General features: G+C 36.9%; 1 protein-coding gene across 2 annotated transcripts in view; it reads left to right on the top strand.

Moving 5' to 3' along the window:
- Positions 1-20,501, top strand: part of CSMD1 (CUB and Sushi multiple domains 1) — a 1,746,885-nt gene that overhangs the window by 522,471 nt on the left and 1,203,913 nt on the right. For both annotated transcript variants that reach the window (XM_049704254.1, XM_049704253.1), the window contains exon 3: positions 5,943-6,055. In XM_049704254.1, coding sequence (XP_049560211.1) covers positions 5,943-6,055 — 113 coding nt within the window. The remainder of the gene's footprint in view (positions 1-5,942; positions 6,056-20,501) is intronic.

Below are 20,501 nucleotides of genomic sequence, written 5' to 3'. Positions count from 1 at the left end.
ATATGAGTTATTTCCAGGTTTTGATTATTAAGTGTATGTTTATGTGTATATATATGTATACGCATATATATTCATATATATTCTTGTACAGGTTTTGTGTGAGCATAAATTTTCATTTCTCCGGGGTAAATACTGCCCAGGAGAATAATTGCTTGGTCATCTGATAATCGCATGTTTAATTTTTTTTTTTTTACATCTTTATTGGAGTGTAATTGCTTTACAATGGTGTGTTAGTTTCTGCTTTATAACAAAGTGAATCGGTTATACATATACATATGTTCCCATATCTCTTCCCTCTTGCATCTCCCTCCCTCCCACCCTCCCTATCCCACCCCTCCAGGCGGTCACAAAGCGCCCAGCTGATCTCCCTGTGCTGTGCGGCTGCTTCCCACTAGCTATCTATTTTACGTTTGGTAGTGTATATATGTCCATGCCACTCTCTCGCTTTGTGACAGCTTACCCTTCCCCCTCCCCATATCCTCAAGTCCGTTCTCTAGTAGGTCTGTGTCTTTATTCCTGTCTTACCCCTGGGTTCTTCATGACATTTTTTTTTTCTTAAATTCCATATATATGTGTTAGCATACAGTATTTGTCTTTCTCTTTCTGACTTACTTCACTCTGTATGACAGACTTTAGGTCCATCCACCTCATTACAAATAGCTCAGTTTCGTTTCTTTTTATGGCTGAGTAATATTCCACTGTATATATGTACCACATCTTCTTTATCCATTCATCTGATGATGGACACTTAGGTTGTTTCCATCTCCAGGCTATTGTAAATAGAGCTGCAATGAACATTTTGGTACATGACTCTCTTTGAATTATGGTTTTCTCAGGGTATATGCCCAGTAGTGGGATTGCTGGGTCATATGGTAGTTCTATTTGTAGTTTTTTAAGGAACCTCCATACTGTTCACATGTTTAATTTTTAAAGAAACTGTCAAACTGTTTTCCAAAGTGGTTCTGCCCACTAGCGATATATGAGCAATCCATTTTCTCCACATTCCAGCCAGTATTTGGCATTGCCACTGTTTTTCATTTTAGCCATTCTGAATAGGTGTGTAGTGCTATTTCTTTGCGGTTTTAATTTGCATTTCCCAAATGAATGATGGTGTTGAACATCTTTTCATGTGCTTATTTGCCATCTGTATATCCTTTTAGATGAAATGACACTTTGGTTTTTGCCTGTTTTCTAATTACATTATTTGTTCTTTTGCTGTTGAATCTTTAAAGGTTTTTTTTTATATTTTCTAGACACATGTCCTTGTCAGATACGTGGTTTGCAGATATTTTTTAGCAGTCTGTAGCGTGTCTTCTCATTTCTTAACTGGGTATATCACAGAGCGAATGATTTTAACGTTTATCACTGTTTTCTTTTATGGATTGTGCTTTTGGTGTCCTAGGAACTCTTTGGCTAGTCCAGGATCCTAAAGATTTTCCCCTATGATTTCTCCTAAAAGTTGTATATTTTTACATTTTACGTTTATGTCTGTGATCCCATATTGAGTTAACTATTCTGTAGGGTGTTAGACTTTGGTCTAGGCTCTTTTTTGGTTGTTTTTGCCTGTGGACTTCCAGTTGTTTAAGCGCCATTTGTTGAAAGGCTTTCTTTGCTCCACTGAGTTGCCTTTGCACCTTTTCAAAAATTATTTGGGCATATTCACATGAGTCTGTTTGTGACTTCTCTGTTTTGATACACTGATGGATTGGTCTGTCCCTCTGCCAGTACCACATGGATTTGGTTACTGTAGCTACAAAATAGGTCTTGAAAACAAGTGTACTGATTCCTCCTATTTTATCCTTTTTCAAAATTATTTAAGCCATTCTATTTTTTTTTTTTTGGCTTTCCATTTAAATTTTACAAGAATCTTGTCTGTGTCTAAAAAAAAAAATCTTGCTGGGATTTTGATAGAAATTGTCTTAAACCTACATATAAGTCTGAGGAGAATTGACATCTTTACAATGTTCAGTCTTCCAGTCTATTAACATGGTATATTGCTCTATTTAATTTTTTATTCATTTCTTTCTTCAGCATTATACAGTTTTCAGGACACAGTTTTGTACCTGTTATATGTAAGTGTTCTTTTGGCGATTGTAAATGGCATTGTATCTTTAATTTTGATGTCCACATGTTCAGTGCTAGCATGTATAAATAAAATTGAATTTTGTATGTTCATTGTATATCCTGGGCAGTTGCTAATTTCAAGTATTAACTCTAGGAGTTTTCTTATAGATTCCTTGGCATTCTGTGTAGCTAATTGTGCAAATAGAGTCGATCTTATTTTTTCCTTTCTGATCTGTACGCATTTATTTCTTTTACTTGACTTATTGCACTGGCTAGATCGTCTGGCATATTGTTGAATAAAAGTGGTGAAACCATACCTTTTTGCCTGTTCTCAGTCTTAGGGGGAAGCATTCAGTCTTCCCCCAATAAGTATAATGTTAGATGCAGGTTTGTTTTTTTTTTTTTTTTTACAGATACTCATTGTGAAGTTGGGGAAGTTTTCCTCCATTCATATATATATTTTTTCTTTTGCGGTACGCGGGCCTCTCACTGTTGTGGCCTGTCCCGTTGCGGAGCACAGACTCCGGACACGCAGGCTCAGCGGCCATGGCTCACAGGCCCAGCCGCTCCGCGGCATGTGGGATCTTCCCAGACCGGGGCATGAACCCATGTCCCCCGCATCGGCAGGCGGACTCTCAACCACTGCGCCACCAGGGAAGCCCACTCCATTCATATTTTATTGAAAGTTTTTCTCATGATTGGATGCTTAAATTAGTCAAATGCTTTTTCCTACATAGAATATTACAATCCTGTGATTTTATTCTGTAGCTAGTTATTATGGCAGATTACGTTGATTGATTTTCAAATACTGAACTGTGTTTACATTCCTGGAATAAACACCCCTTGGCCTTATTGAATAACTGTTATCTGTTGCTTACTTCTGTTTTCTCTTATTTTGTTAAGGATTCCTATATCTGTATTTATGAGGGATATTGGTCTGTTTCTTTCTCTTTTTTTTTGGTGCTGCCTTTGTCTGTCTTTGGTAACAAGGTGTGTTAGCTTGGTCTGCACAACAAAATACCATAGATTGGGTGGCTTAAACAACAGAAATGTATTTTCTCACATTTCGGGAGGCTAAAAATCTGATATTAGGTTGTAGTACGGTCAAGTTCTCATGAAGACTCTTCTCCTGGTTCGTAGACCCCTGTCTTCTGGGTGTGCGAGCACATGGCCTTTTCTTAGTGCAGGCATGTGGCAGCGTCGGAGGAAAGGGAAGAGAGAGTTCTTCTTTGTCCTCTTCTTATAAGGCCACCAGTCCTGTTGGATTAGCATCCCATCCTTATGAACTTAGTTCATCTTAATTACCTCCTAAAAGCCTTATTTATGGTTACTAAAGGGGAAACCTGGGGGAAAGTGATAAATTAGGAGATTGAGATGAACATATACACACTGCTATACATAAAATGGATAATTAGTACCTACTGTACAGCACAGGGAACTCTACTCAATATTCTGTAATAACCTGTATGGGAAAATAATCTGAAAAAGAATGGATATATATATATATATATATATATATCCATATCCATATCTACAAATAAACTGATTCACTTTAACACAACACTGTAAATCAACTATACGCCAATGAAAATTGAAAAAATAAAGAAATGACAAGTACAGTTACATTGGGAGTTAGGGCTTCACCATGCAAATTTTGGAAGCAACAATTCAGTCCGTAGCACAGAGTAATAATGGCACCATGAAATGCGTAAGGAAGTGTTTTATCTGCTTCTGTTTTCTGGGAGAGAGTGCGTAAGATTGTTAATTCTTTACATGTTTGGTAGATGTCTCGGTGCATTTAGGTAAATGCCTTAGTACGTATAACAGATACCATAGACTGGGTGGCTTATAAAAAAACAAAAACTTCTCGCGTGTGGTTCTTCAGACTGGGAAGTCCAAGGTCAAGGTGCCCGCTGTTTCAGTGTCTGCTGAAGGCCTGCTTCCTGTTCAGAGACAGCGTCTTCTTGCTGTGTCCTTACATGGCAGAAGGGGCAAGAGAGCTCTCTGGAGTCGCTTTTATAAGGATACTTTGCCCTCATGATCTAATCACCACCCAAAGGCCCCACCTCCAAATACCATCATGGTGGGGATTAGGTTTCAACATATGACTTTGGGGTGACACAGACATTCAGTCTATGGCAGAAGAATTCTTCTGTAAAACCACCTGGGCCTGGACTTTTCTTTCAGGGGAGTTTTAATAGTTATAGTGTAACTATTAAATGTTACATTACATTAACATTTACATTACAGTAAATGTAATGTAAATGTTATTCACATTTTCTGTTTCATCGAGTAAGTTGTGGTCATTCGTTGTGTGTGTGTGTGCTTTAAGGAAGTAAGCAGTTTCACTCCTGTCAAATTTATGGGTGTAGTTTTTAGAGCATTTTTTTCATATCTGTGGGGTCTCTAGTAATATTTGCTATTTTATTCCTGTTGTTAGATATTTATCTAATCCCCCTCTTTATTCTTATCCCTATTCTTATCTCTATTTATTCTTATCCCCCTCTTTTTTTTTGGGTCATTTCTGCTACATGTGTTAATTTTGTTGATCTTTTCCAAGAATTAGGCTTTGTTTCATTGCTTTTCTGTTTTCATTTCCAGTGATTTTGGCATTTATCTGTAATTTCTTGCCTTCTTGCTTTAGGTTTATTTTACTCTCCCTTTTCTAAGCTCTTGAGATGGGAGCTTGGATTACACATATAAGAATTTTCCTCTTTTCTAATGTATGTTTTCAGTGCTGTTAACTTCCCCCTCAGCTCTGCTTAGCTGAGTCCTACAGATATTGATATCTTGTGTTTATATTTCATTCAGTTTAATGTACTTTTAAAAACTTCCCTTGAGACTTCTTTGATCCATGGATTATTTAGAAGTGTTTGCTGGTTGACAATTGTCCTGTCATTTTTCTCTTATTAGTTTCTGGTTTGATTCTGCAACTACAGTGGTTGTAATTAGGCCTTTAATACCATAGACTTATTGGCAAGACCGAGTTTCTCCCCCTGGAAATGAATGTTCAGGTTGATTTTTTTTCTTTTTATTTGAGTCAGAAGTTTGTGTTCAGACTACACTAAACCATGCAACTGTAGACAAACTAATTAGTAAACTTTAGTCAAGATATAAAGTGAAGCATCTCTTTAACCTTTAGAAAAGCTCTTTGTTTGTAAAGCATTGTATTTTACATATTATTATTATTATATTATATATAATATATAATTATATATATAATATGTATATTATTATTATATTATTATTATACTAGTTCACTCCTTCAGAGTTCTTTCTCATCATTAAGATTTCTTAATATATCCCAACCTAGTTATAATTGAAACACATATCTTAAAATCCAAAAGATTTGTCTTGAAAACCAAATATCAACGTCAGTTCATTTGACCTGAGCTCAAGGTAGTCATTGATTTTTATTTCTGACGTTGTGACTAGGATTTGTTTTCTTTTCAAGAGAAACCGATTGTGGGAAGATAGTAAGAATAAGCACATTAATGATGAACTGTGACAGCACACTAATAAGTTAAGAGAAAAATAAACTCAAAAGCACATGCAGTGTTACATTGTTTCGCATAGCAGGTGTAAGGATGACTGCATTGTTGTAAGTTCTGTGCGCTCTCTTTAGACAATGGTGTATTGTACATGTCCTTCAAGAAAAGAAATCTTTTCAAAAAGTGTTTAAATAAGCAAGCTCTAGTCCTTGAACATGCTTCATTTCAGTTGCCTGGCAACACCTGGTATATAGATCATGCAACTGTGCAGTGACTTATGTCAAATCAACAGGCCACAGTGCAAAGAGGAATTGAATGACTTCATCAAATAAGCTTCAATAACAAGTTCATGCTTTTTGACTGTGTTCATCTCTTTTTGAAATTTAGGTTGTCGGGATTTCAGCTTCCTTCCTGCATCGTCAGCACCGGCTCCATCCTTACTCTGTGGTTCACGACAGACTTCGCCGTGAGTGCCCAGGGCTTCAAAGCTCTGTATGAAGGTAGGACGCGCCTTGTGCACTGCACACACCCACCGTCCAGATGACCTCACACTGAACGTTTTCATGCAGACGGAAGCTGCTATTTCAGAGGTGGTTTAATGGTGCAGACATTTGACTTCTGTGCTTTCTTGATGGGAGAACACTATTTACTACAATGGCCCAACATCCTATAGCACAAAACGTGTGTTGACAATTTTCCTTTACTGGTAGAAATTTTGATTGGAAGAGTGGTTTTTCTTTTGACATGTGGTAGAGACGTTTTGAGAATTTAGAATACTAATTGATAGAGCTCCTTTTCTGTGAAGAATTAGTTCTTAAGGCAGACATGTTTTCTTAAAATTGTTGTTGGACAGTAATACTCAGAGTTGGTGCTTAGGTAAAGGGAATTCCATTGCGTGAGTTTTGGTTGACAGAGTTGAAACTTTTCATGGAGAAAATGATTTCAGTTGGACTGTTTGGTGCTTGCAAGGCATCAGGAGTGAGTTTTGTTTTGTTTCTGTTTTTTGGTGTTTTCGGATTTTGTGCCGACGTGCCCTTAGGGTCTTGCTGTCATTGGTGACTGTTTGGGGCAGAAATTTTAAAAAGATAGAAGAGAGTTCAACCTTTGGTAGAGGGAATAATACAGCTGATCACTTTAAGTATTCAGTTTTAAGAAATTGCACTGCTAATATGGTAAGTGTAAATGCTGAGATCTCTTTAGTCTTGTTTCACATAGACACTTTAAATTTTCTTTCCTGTGTAATACAAAATCTTTTATTTTTAACATGAACTCTGAAGCCCATGAATTGAAAAGGACTGTGGGTAAGGGATAGTCCAATTCCTATTTACAACACACACTGTTCACTTAACGAGCCTTTCTGGGTTCAGTCACATCTGTGTGTGTTCTTCTTTGGAGTGTTCCCTATACTTGGGCAAAAATCATTCTTCGTGGAAAGATAAAATCTACATGTGCTTTGTGCAACTGAACTTAGCTACTATGCAATTATCAGAAAATACAAGGGTAGAATGTCCTCTTTGCACAGTAAAATAAACAGAGCCATTTATCCTTTCATTTAAAGGCTTATGTGGAATGATGCGTAGTATTGTATACTATTCTGACTCCAGTTCATCCAGGCCACTGCATTTATATAGAAACCTGCATCAGTGGCCTGAAAGGGTAACTCATCTTGAAGTATATTACTGATTACCAGGGGATAATTTAATCTTTGGAAGAGCAACAGGCTAGTTTAAGATTAATAGGTGCTGTTAGCTTTCAGATTTGCTTGTATCTACCACTTCCTGTATACCCTAACTTCACAAAATTTCTTTTTCGCTTAACATTACAAAAGTGATTCTAAAGCGATCTGTACTAGGTACTGTGAAACAGAGCTTGTCCAGTCAGCATATATGGTGTTTGCTCAGAAGGTAGATATGGCTTCAACATTTGAGAAGCCTTGGCAATTTTCCCGCCCTTTCTAAGTTGATCTTTGAACATCATGTTTTATTAAATTTCGTAAGATAAATGTTGCAGAAACTACCGATGCTGGGAGATTGCCAAATGAGTAATTCTACTGAATCTTTCCCGGCTATTGTTGGTGTTAGCGGTTGTCATCATGGTATAATAAAAAATGACTGAAATTTTCTCTGTTGGGAAAGTGTTTATGAGTTATTAACAAAATTGGGAAAATGACGAGAAAAGTAAGCAAAGTCATGAGTTCAATGTATTTTTTCAATTGTTGATGTGTGAAGATGCAGTTTTTTGAAATTTGTGTTTTAAATAGTGACATTACAATATAGTCTGATATTTACAAGTGAATACAGGTCATTATTTTGAAAGAAAAAAACTATTAAAATAAAAAGTACTTTGTCAGCAAAACAGAAATTGTATAAAATATTCAATATCTTTATTTGTAAAATAGTTCTCAATTAGCTTAAAGGTCTACTGAGAAAATAAATTTGTACTATCTGGAGAAATAAAGTTAGTCTAAACAGAAGATTAAAGACTAGACAATTTATCTAGAAGAGACTAAAGCTTTCACTGTAGATATCAGCTGACTTATCAATAGTATCAGTTCCCACAGGGAATTTAGACATAATTGTAACTTACCCATGTAATGGTCATGAGGAAAAGTGAGATTTTTATTGAGCAGTGTATAAAATATGTAAATACACTTATTCAGATATAATATTCAGCGGAAGCAATGATAATAGAAAAATGTCTAAAGTCGTTTTGTAACCAGAACATTGAATCCCATTGTTTTTTGTTTTACATGGATCATCATAGCATTTTTATTTTTAATAGGCAGAATTGTAACAACCTCGAGCACCCATCAACAGGCGAATGAATAAACATACTGTGGTGTACTCATACAGTGAAACACTACTCAGCAAAACAGAGTAATAAACTATTGATACCCACAAAAATATGAATTACTCTCAAAATAATCACATTGAGTGAAAGAAGCCAGATAAAAGAGTCCTCACTGTGTGAATCCCTTTATATAAATTTCTAGAAAAATGCAAACACATCTATACGATAGAAAGCATATCACTGGTCACTTGGGGATGTGGAGGGGTGGAATGTGAAGGACCCATTGGTTTTTATATTGGCAAGACTCCATCAAGTAATTAATATAAGCTAAATAATATAATAAAACGTCCACATCTTATCCAAGACCTCTAAAGAGAATTTAATTTAAAAATGTAATACTAGGGCTTCCCTGGCTGCACAGCGGGCAAGAGTCCGCCCGCCAATTCAGGGGACACGGGTTCGAGCCCTGGTCCAGGAAGATCCCACATGTCGTGGAGCAACTAAGCCTGTACGCCACAACTACTGAGCTCTGTGCTCTAGAGCCCACTAGCCACAACTTCTGAGCCTGTGTGCCACAGCTGCTGAAGCCCACGCACCTAGAGCCCATGCTCCGCGACAAGAGAAGCCACCGTAATGAGAAGCCTGCACACGGCAATGAAGAGTAGCCCCTGCTCCCCGCAACTAGAGAAAGCCCGCGTGCAGCAACAAAGACCCAGTGCAGCCAAAAATAAAATAAATAAATATATTTTTAAAAAATGTAATACTAAATCAGCTTAAAAAATTTTTTTCTCTAGTTCTTAAACCATTACTAATTTATCTAATTAAAATTAGTAATTATTTAATATTACCATATTGATATTTAAATTTCTAATTTTCATTTATTTGCTTGAATTGGAGAAAGTCTTCCAAATTTAAAAAATCTGTCTATACAAAATAACCTTTATAATAAACTTAATCAGGGAACTGAACTTTATAGTTTGCTGATGGTACTTTGGACTGGTACATTGCATAAATTATTATTCATACATGGAGATATTAAGCTAGCTAAGGAGTATGGAAACAATAAATTAAAATATTCTAATTGATGCATTCGGTTGTTGAATTTAACGCTGGATATTAAATGGAAATATTTAGAAATTTCACACTAACGTTTTTCACATACAGTAATTAGCTCTCTAAATAGTAAGTTTATAGATTGTTGATGAAATCAACATATTTTAACCCATAAATACAGACTAATAAAATTGAAATTACTAATTTAGTAGGGTGTTTTATAATGTTGTATTTCCTGGTTCCGTCACTGAACATTATTCTTCGTGATCAACCAAAGAATTTGCATAATTTTCTTCGGTAAATTTATAACAAAAAACATTAGGATTACACATAATTTACAATGAGATGATTACTATCAAAATTCCTACATTTGTCCAGTATTGAAGTCCTATGTGTATAAATAGTATTCATTCATGTATTTCTATTTGCCAACTTTCTTTCATCAAGATCTCAGTTACTAAAATAAAATTATTTTTGTCATCAAGTTTATGATTTAAGAAAAAAAATCATATAGGAGGTCGGAAAATTGACATGACATGTCAGGACGTGGCAGATATTATGTCATGACAAACGTGTGATAAGGCAGTCATTAGACTTAAGGACAAAGAGAACAAATCCATTTGGTGACATGGGACAGTCTCGAGATTATGCCCCAAAGAACTTGTCACTCTGATGCTCTTTTTATTTTTTCATTTTTTAAGAGGGAAGCCTTCCTCTGTTTTAATGCTTTTTCTTACTGGTGACAAAGTGAACTAAGCATTAGAAACACTAGTGAATATATGATGAAAACCCTTCAACTCCCAATTTTTGGTTCTGAAGTCTGATTTATTTTTAAGTGACATTTCTCTTGTTAATGTGCATCTTTATTTTTATCCTGAATATCATTTCACATGTTTCATGAATTACTTGGTAATTTTTCATACATTGACTTTTCATAATTTTAGTACTGGTTATATTTTTTAAATTTAGTTTTTTACCAATTATTTACTGTAATTTAGATGGACTTTTTAGATATTTTTGCAAGTGAAATAAGCTTCTTTGACATTGATTGTATTTTGATAATCCAGTACTTTGTGTGAAATAGAACTTTTGTATATTATAGTATTTGTACTTGAGTAGAAAGCCCCAACTCTGTGATTCAAATTAATGAGTCCAAAGTGTATTCACTAGAATAAATACTTTGCTTCTATAGAACATTTCTCGATAGTGTAGGGCAATTCCATTGATTGGGAATTAAATTGGCCAAGGCTTTATCCATGAGATGACAGTTTTTGTAAAGAAATTGAAATGAAAATTTAATGCCTATTTTGCCACAGATATTTACATTTGCAGTAGTTGTTTGGGTAGGCGAAGGAAGGTTAAACTGGTTGCTTGTCTAAGGCAAAGCTGATAGAAATGGTAGGAATCTATTCTCTTTAAGATTTCTTTAAAAATGCTGGCTGATGTGGTAGTTGAAAAGGGAAAAATTTTAGCCACGAATGTAGACAGTCAAATACTTTGTTCATAAAATACTAATTTTACAATTCAACATTTATCTCACCTTCCCATGGTGCTGTATTTGAATATATTGGCCTTAAATATTATGCATGAAATCTATAAGAATCTGACAGTTTAAAAAATCTTGTTTTAAAAGAAATACCGCCAGTGTAGCGAGGAGGAATTTGACATTACTAAATAGGAAAAGTTTGCTTGTGACAGGAAATTGTTTTTGCATACCAAATAGCTCATTAGTTGGAGTGAGAAAAATGGTTGCCCCCGAAGATGCTTTAAGAGACTCCCTTGGGTTATAAAATACTATTCTAAAGGAAGTCTTCTCTTTCAGTTTTTTTTGTCTTAAAATTATTCATTTTATCAATTATAGCATTGTCCTGCTTACTAAGGTATATGTATCTGTATGGATGACTACATAAATAGTAAATAAGTGGATGATAGGTAGGTAGGTACATAGATGAAAGAGATAGATGAATAGATAATCAGTAGATAAAATAGTTAATAGATTGGTAGGTAGATAGACACTTGATAAATAGGTAGACAGGTAGATAGATGGATGCATGTGCCCAGTATGGTATGAAGTCTTATGTACATTTTCTTATTAAATCTTCAAGATTCCTATAAGCAATGTAAAATTACCTAATATTATGGGATAGAGAAAATTAGGTAGTGACCTATAGTTATTTAGTTTGCCAAGACCTTATAACTACTAAATGTGAAAGGGGAAATTCAACAAGTCTATTTCCAGAAATTGTAATTCTTAACCACTTACTATAAGTTCTCTCATATAGTTGTTTATTTGTTTCCATGTATGAAAGTACATACATATGAATACATGCATATTATCACGTGTGTATACACAATTACATATATGCACACATACACAAGTGTATGTATGATATACACATGGAGACTATATGTAAGTGCTTATGCACACAGATTTACTCATTCATTCTTTCATTTGTTTACTAAGCTTTTATTGATTAATAATGAGTAATAATCTGAGTAATAATGAGTAATAATTGAGTAATAATCTGCTAGCATCTAGCAGATGCTAGAGACCCAATACTGAGCTAAATGATAGGAATAAAAAGATGGTGACAAGAATGGTGTCTGTCCTGAAGGAGTAGTAGGGGAACACGACAAAATTCAGTAGAACAGAGAGTGTAATAAGTAGACACGGTGTTTGACACGATTGGGCAGAAGAGGGAAGGTCAGGTGTACTTGGGGACAGGTAGAGTCCTGACAGAGTTAATGCTTGGGCTGTACCTCAAATACAGTGTTTACCGTGCCGACTTTGTATCAGTCATTGGATAGAAGTTCTGCAGGAAGATGGGTCATCAGGGGATCTTTCTGAGTGAGGAAGAATCACAGGCAAGACTATGGAGAAAAGCATTTACCATCTTTAAGAACCGTAGGAAGTTTCCTGGGTCCTGCTTAGAGTTCACGGTGGGCCTGGAGCATGGCCCCTCTGGCTGGCCTCGCAGTGAGGGGGCTGGGTTAATAGTGTTTCATGTGTGACAGGGAACACTTCCTCTGTGAGATCCTCAGGGAGAAGGCTGAATTCATCTCACTGGACTGTTACATAAACGGAAGCGTTTTTGTTTGCATGGGCTTCCATTTTACGAGTTTGTCACATTTTGGCTTTTAAATCATGATTGTGATGCCCAAAACGTTTGCAGAGAGAAGAGGAATAAGGTGGATTAAGTGGTTTGTGAACTCTTGCACTTTTAACTTGAGCAGTTAGATGGCATGTATTATGCCTTCTCTTGTGGTCATTTTTGTTTGCATCCTTGAGGGCAGTGAGGGGCTCCAAGGAAAAATTTGAATCCTTGATATTTGGCACAAAGTAAATATTCAGAAATATTGTTTGATAAAAATTCTGTACTCAATCCTAGCTTAATTTCAGCTGGTAGTTCATATGTCTTTCCCTCAAAACCTAAAAGGTGAATTGCTAATAAGTGTCACAATTAACGGATTTGAATTTGATTTTCTCTTTGGTTAACACATCTTCTCATCTAGAAGTTCCTAAAAACACACACATAACACGCACAAACAAAAAACACTGAAATGGTTTAAAGATAAAGAGTTTAGGTGACCCACAACATATACAAGCATTCCGTCAATAATGGACTCAATACAGACCCTTAAATGAAACCTGTAAAAACTTAAAGTGGAATAATTTCATTTATTATATATTTATTTTGGGGAAGCAAATGGGCTTCATTTTCATAAACTACTTAGAATTTCACCAGAGAAACATGAATCTTGGCTACAGTTCTCACCTTTCATCCTAGTTTCACTAAGTAATTAACTCCGGAGGTGGGTGGGTCTTCTTACTGAGAGTATGTTTCTTGTTCACTGAATGTATTTGGCATTTCCCTCTGACACATCCCTCCAGCGGAATCTTCTTTCCTTTAACATCCATGGATCTGGATTTAGAAAGAGCAGCTAGATTATTACCCTTCAAGCTCAAAGCTTTATTTAGGATGTCAGCGCTGATTTAGTTCTCCCTTGAAGTGCTTATCCAAACTCAACCTGAATTAAAGTGTGGAATGGGAGTGACCCACCTGGCAGGAGAGAAACATTCCTGATTGGAGAAAGTGGTGGCGGAGCAACAACTGCTAGCTATCCATCAGCCAACACTGTAACATTATTTTGGATTTATAACAATTACAGAGGCTGAAACAAATGGGAAACTTCTCGAATTACTTTCCTCTTGACTATTAGATACTCTGTGTTGGTAAACCCAGGTGAGGACACACCTTCCTGAGGACACATTTCACCTGGTTGTAGAGAGCAGAGCAGTTGGTCCTCATATCCGCCCTTCCCTAGGCTTAGTTGCCAGAGCCTGGGTACCCATTTTTTGTCTTGATTTGCAGGGGTGTTCAACAGTAGGTCCCCTAGGACCATTAGTCAAAGGTTTTGGAATGGCACTCGAAATTAATTACTGCTGTTAGTCACATGAATACTAACACCTCCAAAACGTGCAGAGATAGGAGAGAGGTATGATTTTCTGAAAGTTCAACTTTAAGTCAATCAAATGATGGGTCAGAGCAGACAGACGGAGAGCCGCCACCAGGAAGTGCGTGTAGGTAATGTAGAAAGGCTGGTGTATAACCGATGGCTATTGACATTTCTGGTGAAAGAATGAAGATGGAATAAGTGCCAGAGGCAAAGCCACGTCCAGTGAAGCTCGGCCAGGAGGAGAGGGATGCTCTGCCCGCAGACCTCTGAGCCCTTCGGTCCACCGAGCACCATGCCTGCTGTGGGTGTGGCCAGGAGTTGAGGTGGGCCATTCGCCAGTGCAAGGCGCTCCCTGCTCTGGGTCCCATGCTGTGTATGACTTTCTCCATTTGAGAGTCGTGGATATCTCACTGTCTGTGAGGTTGAGGTTGTGAGATTACATGCATAATTTGGTACGTAGACTTCATAGACTTCCTCCGGCTCCAGTTCTCAATCGGATCCAGTTCTCAATCGTTCCATAACTACCGTAAAGGTCAAAATGCCTTCTGTTAGTTGATGGTATCAGCTCTGCTCCCTTGAGGCATCAGAGGTTCTTCAGTCTGGTTGCTGTTGCTTATCTTATTTCTTGTTTCTCTTGTTTTGATTCTGCTCCTATAAGCAAAGCTGGGGTTACAATTTGGCTTCGTATATGGGCCCGGAGTGCTGTGGTATGGGGTTAGGGCTGTCCTGTCAGTGCAAATCGTCTGGTTCCTGTGGATTGTAATTTATTAATTTGGCATTTTGATATGTTTTGTGAACTTAATTAATGTGCATTTACCCTGGAGACATGAATCTTCTTTCTGTGCACTGCAAAATCCAGTTTCTGATTCAGTAGGAGTGGATCATTGCGAATCCGTCAGATCATAAAATCTACAGTGAGATCTATTGAGTGATATTAAGTCAGTTCTTTTACCCTGGCAAGACACTAACACACACACACTCTCTCGCAGACTCCCCCTCACACTGTTTATATTGTCAGGTACAATTTCCCTTCAAACATCATCCTAAGAAAACATCTTCTTCAAAGTACTCAACACCGTTAAAAAGACTTAGTTTTAGTCTTATATATATTGACCTAAGAGAACATCCATCATACAAGGAAGTGAAAAAAATGCAGTATAGGGACTTCCCTGGTGGCACAGTGGTTAAGAATCTGCCTGCCGATGCAGGGGACACGGGTTCGAGCCCTGGGCCGGGAAGATCCCACGTGCCACGGAGCAACTAAGCCCGTGCGCCACAACTACTGAGCCTGGGCTCTAGAGCCCGCGAGCCACAACTGCTGAGCCCTCGTGCCACAAGTACTGAAGCCTGTGTGCCTAGAGCCTGTGCTTTGCAACAAGAAAAGCCACCACAGTGAGAAGCCCGCGCACCGCAACTAAGAGGAGCAACCGCTCGCCGCAACTAGAGAAAACCCGTGCGTAGCAATGAAGACCCAACGCAGCCAAAAAAAAAAAAAGAGCAGATAATCCCATTTCAGTCAAAAAAATAGTTTTAAAAGTACTTGTGTAACTATGTGTGCACACATACGTGTGTGTGTGTGTGTGTATCCATCATCCTTATATATGTATAGCATACACAATATGAGTATTCAGAAAAGTATAGGAGGATACCTGAATTTTAATAAACGTTACTTTGGGAGTCATTGGAATGCTTAAGAAGAAGTATTGCATGATTTTTCTCTCTATTATTGAGTTATTTAGCTTGCTGCAATGACTATTTAAAAAATTAAGTAATGAACATCATAAAGGAGAAAATCTGTAGATGATATTAGAAATTAATATTCTTGAATGGATCTATGGCTCTCACCTGGAAATAGAATACAAAGTGGGACCAGGTAATTAAAAGGCCTTCAATATTGTTTTCAAATGGCTGAGTTCATAGGTTCTAAGGTCAGCGCTGTAGCTGAATGCTTTCTTTTAAAAATAAGGGAAAACAATGCGTACTTACTAGAAAACTACACACAGAAATAGTAGTCTGTCTAAAAGGGACTTAATAAAAGACAAATTAATTCCATAGAAAAGGCGTCTTTAACAAAATAAGGATTGGTTAATACCTGACCTCCCAAAATGTAATGCTACGTGCATTTCTTAATGTATTTCCTCATGATCACAATTTAAGTTTTATCCTTTGTACCCACTCATCTCCCAAGATTTTTCTCTTACTTTTTTGTTGATTTTTCCCAATAATATCTTGTGTCATAGACAAATTTCCAAGCTAATATGTGTATGTATTTGGTAATAAGTAATCTCACGTAATGTGTGCAAAAAATGAGCATTATTTAAAATGAAGTTTATAAGCAAAAATAATGTTAGATGATTTTCCTCTTAACAGTCTCTCTTTTTTGGCTATCATGGGTCTTTAATGAGCCACTCAGTACACTAGAAATTAGACAACCGCTCTATTTAAACACCCTCAGGCCTTGGCTATCTACTATTCGGGTACTAGAAATGGGAAATGTTGGCAGAATTAATTATTCAGGTGTTTACATGTGGATGGTGCATAGATGCTGAGGTCTGGGTTTAACCCAGCTTCCCAGTCGCTATGAGTGTGACCATTGGATAAGTTACTTAAGCACTTATTGTATCAGATTCCTCACTTGCAAAATAAAAAATGAAAAGTACCAACCTCACAGAGTTGTTACGAAACCTACAGAAGATAAGCTCTTTAAACCATGTGGCTCTGTCCCTGGTATATAACACTTTTAATTTATTCTTCCAGCTCTGCAGTATTGGCATAGAAGCTGACCTCAAAAAGTGTAATGTATGGTTATTTCTTCTAAATTAGGAATTATATAAGCTTCCTTAATGCTTATATCCTTCCCGCTTTGTGCTGATTTCCCGTTTGCCATCTTATTCTTGGGACGCTTCTGTCTACCTCGGTCCCAACTTCTCTATGCTTTGTGTCTCTGCAGCTTTTTTTGGTACACAGTTAAAAAAAAAAAAAAAAAGGCAAACATGAATGGTGCTATGTTTTTTTAAGTGAGGGTGCAAAAAAACAGATGCATCCCTGGTAAACTGTTGAGTGGCTCTTTCTGGTTTTAGGACAAGCTGTGTACATTGTAGTGAGTGTAACTTCAAAATTTTTCTCAACTCAAGGAGGTAGGCATTTTTACGCTTCTTTTGTTGTTGATTTGTTTATTCTCTAGTCTACGATGAGAAGAATATAGGATAGAGATCACTGAGGAAAGGTGAAATTACATTTTTTATACTAGCTACTGGTTATAGGAGAAGATGGGAAAGAGTGAGACTGATTTGAATTATAAATAGAAAAGCACACAAGCATCCGTGGACTGAAATCAAAAGTATCCAAGGATACTGGAAATGAACATGATAAATTAGGACAAAAATAGATTACAATTTGATAAATCAAAATCACTTTAGTTTTGGGGAAGCAGACCTGCCTCCCGTCTGTAGGCCCTGTTGTGAGAGAGATGGGAATTACATGAAATATAATCAGTCTGTAGCCCTATGTAAAAGTTAAGCTTTAAGCAAATGCTCCGCTCTCTGATATACAGTGAAATTAATGTGAAATGTACATCCAGATGATAAAGATACAAATATTTATCTGCAGAGTCCTTAACTCATTCTACGGGAGATTCAGAGTTCATTTCCATTTCTGACTTTGCACTTAAAATGTAAATTTATTATCATTTCTGATACTCTTGCTAGAGAAAGTTAATGGGTCACTGAATATCAAACAAGCCTCCCTATTGCTAAATCTAAGCGTATTTTTCAAAGGGTGTGTTAATCGAAAACGTTTCTCATCTTACTAAGCAGTTTCTTCTTTCTGTACTGTGTTCTTTAAATATATCCAGAAAACATCAATCTAAAATGTCTTCTGAATAATATATGTGAGGTTGGCCTCAGTAGTATTCATATCCTGAGATCATCAGTTATGGGTTTATTCTTAACCTCAACATTGATTCTATTGATTAACTTGAAAAAGCGTCATATAAAATTGCACTGTGAGTTTGTGCATTTTCTATAATCAGTCATTTCTTACCATTTTAATTGTTTATTTCACTTATTCCTTTGTGCTAATCAGAGTAATGTAGACCTAACGAGGAAATGCTTTCAGTTATGTCCGAGTGTTGACCAAAAGAATGAGCTACAGAAATGAAGGTAAACTTTCAAATAAAGAAAAGCAGTATTTTTTTCTTTTAATTCTCCCAATTTTTTTGCCTAAAAACCAATAATCGAGAATCTGGGCTGCAAACATACCCTCCTCATGATAGAGGATGACGTGCCCTTTCTAGTTGACTGCCCTGTTTGTTCTAACTCGTTTCCTTGAAGACATCCTTGACATTGGTTCTTTGAGAATATAACCTTATATTTCTCTCTTATCTATGGGAGTTAAAAAAAACAAAAACAAAAACCCACCATTTAACAAAAGAAGAGTGGCCTGGGGCCTGTCAACTTGCACCATGACTTTGTAGAGCTCCAATTAAGCTGCAGTAGTCATGTTAATCATATGTATCTTCTAAGTGTTAATTTTGTTTTTCCAAGTGTACATACACTTTTCTTAAAATATGCTTTTAAATATTAGAATAATGGAATGGAAAGCCACATTTGGGAAGGAGAGGAGGGTGGGTGAGCGGACAGCTGGTGTGTGGGACATTTCAGTTTTCTCCTTCAGTTCTGCCTGTGTGTAGGAGGGTAACAAATAGGAGATTTTGTGCAAGAATAAGCTGAAATGGAACACATTTCAGCTTTGGTTGTGTTATCCATCTCAACACATGAAAGTGGGATTTTAGCATTCCACATCTTATTTTTTAAGACTTTCATACTTGCTCAAAACTTTCCTATATGCCACATTTCTGATATGTGTATCAAAATTTACGTATTTACTTGACTTTTTTTTGGTGGGGGGGGAAGGAAAGCTAAGATGTGTGAATCACGGGAACAACCATGGCTTTTGATCTGAGTATAGTGATAACAAATTATTTTTGTATTATTTAAGTTCACCAAGTCAAAGTAACTAGGTAACATGTGCTTATAATTAATCCTTATACACTTGGTACTGAAGGCCTTAAAAGAACTGAGGTATCATTTCATTTATAAACTAGTGTATAAAATAAACACAAACAATTTGCACTGTGAATTTAAACAATCAAATACAACATTCCAATGAAATACAGCATTACATTACAACATTTATAATATTCTTCAGGTGGCATATTAGCCATATTTAATAAAGGTCTTTCAACAACAACCTCCATGTAAGATGCCATCTAGCCTATTAAACTGTAGTCACATTAACACTCTATAATAAAAAATACTTTATTGTATGTTAATTTTCATTTAGCCCTTAAAACTTCATGCGTAGGTACTTTAGTCCTATAGAGATATGACAGTTGTCCAAGTGTTGACATCCAGTGTTAAAAGAGCTGGAATTAGGTTTGGTCCCTCTCAAAGGAGCTGGCCAGCTTCTTCTGTCAAGGGCCAGATAGTAAATATTTGTTGCTTTGCAGTTTGATCTTTGCCCAACTATACTCAGTTCTGCTGGTACAATATGAGGTGTGATAGCCGCCCTAGACAGCTTGAAGGCTTGAGCATGGGTGTCTTCCAATGCAACTTTATTAACAGATAGGCGGCCATTGTGTGCGACCCTGACCCTACAGCCAGAGCACTTTCTCCTTTCCTCGGAAGTCAGGTCTTCTTTCTTCTGTGTCAGTTCTGCTGCTTATGTAATGTAACCCAGCCTCTTAAGGCCCAGTCAGTAAAGTAAGTGGACCCTAAGGAAAGCTGCCAAAGCCGCAGGTCTAATTGTTTTGCTGCAGCTGATCAGACAACTTTGTTAGTTACCCGAGTCTAACACTAGGTGACTCAGGAGTGTTTGTAGATTTAAGTCACTGTTAAGTTGGCAATCAACACATTCTCTGTTGTTAAACAAGCAGACAGAGCTTGTTTAAAAGGTTTACCTTTGTATTTTCTGTGTGAGACATGGCAGTAAGTGTCTGTAGTTCCAGTAGTGCTCCAGTCCCAGCTTTCCAAGAGTCCTTTTTGTGTGTATTTTCTTCTCAGAAGCTCCTGTATGGACAGGCATCACGCTTTGATTTCAACCCCAAAGGCACTCCTTAAACTTCTTAGCATAAAGCGTAATACCGACTATTTCAAGTCCCTGCTTTCATCGTATCAATGCCCAGAGAACAGTTAATAGAACATTTATTAGAAAGAGGTGGCTGCTGATATACAATTTTTATGTTGTTGGGAAAAAAATTTTTTTTTGACTTTCAGGAATAATTTTCGTAGAACATCTATGTGTCACTTATATTTCCTTAAACTTTGTCATTTTAAATCTGGCGAGTTAACCAGTGGAGGCCCGGTGGTGAATAGCTTGTATCGTTTTTCATCGTACTCTCCAAGGACAAGTGTGCAATGCAAGTCACTTGTGCTGTTTGGAAGGGGTTGGGAGCACTTTACAGTATAAATCTGTGCCAGTGGAAGAATCCTACTCAGCATAACTAAATTGTAATATGGGCGCTGTTCTGCTCACTGCCATCTGACAGCTGTTCGGTTCCTCTGTGAAATGAATTAGTGCTGTCATTTTACTAATAGACCAAAAATAAAATCGCTGGCATTGTTTCCAGCAGCCAGTTCTAACAGA

The sequence above is a fragment of the Orcinus orca genome, chromosome 21, assembly GCF_937001465.1.
Source record: "Orcinus orca chromosome 21, mOrcOrc1.1, whole genome shotgun sequence".
NCBI lineage: Eukaryota > Metazoa > Chordata > Mammalia > Artiodactyla > Delphinidae > Orcinus > Orcinus orca.
This window is presented reverse-complemented; position numbering and strand designations above follow the sequence as displayed.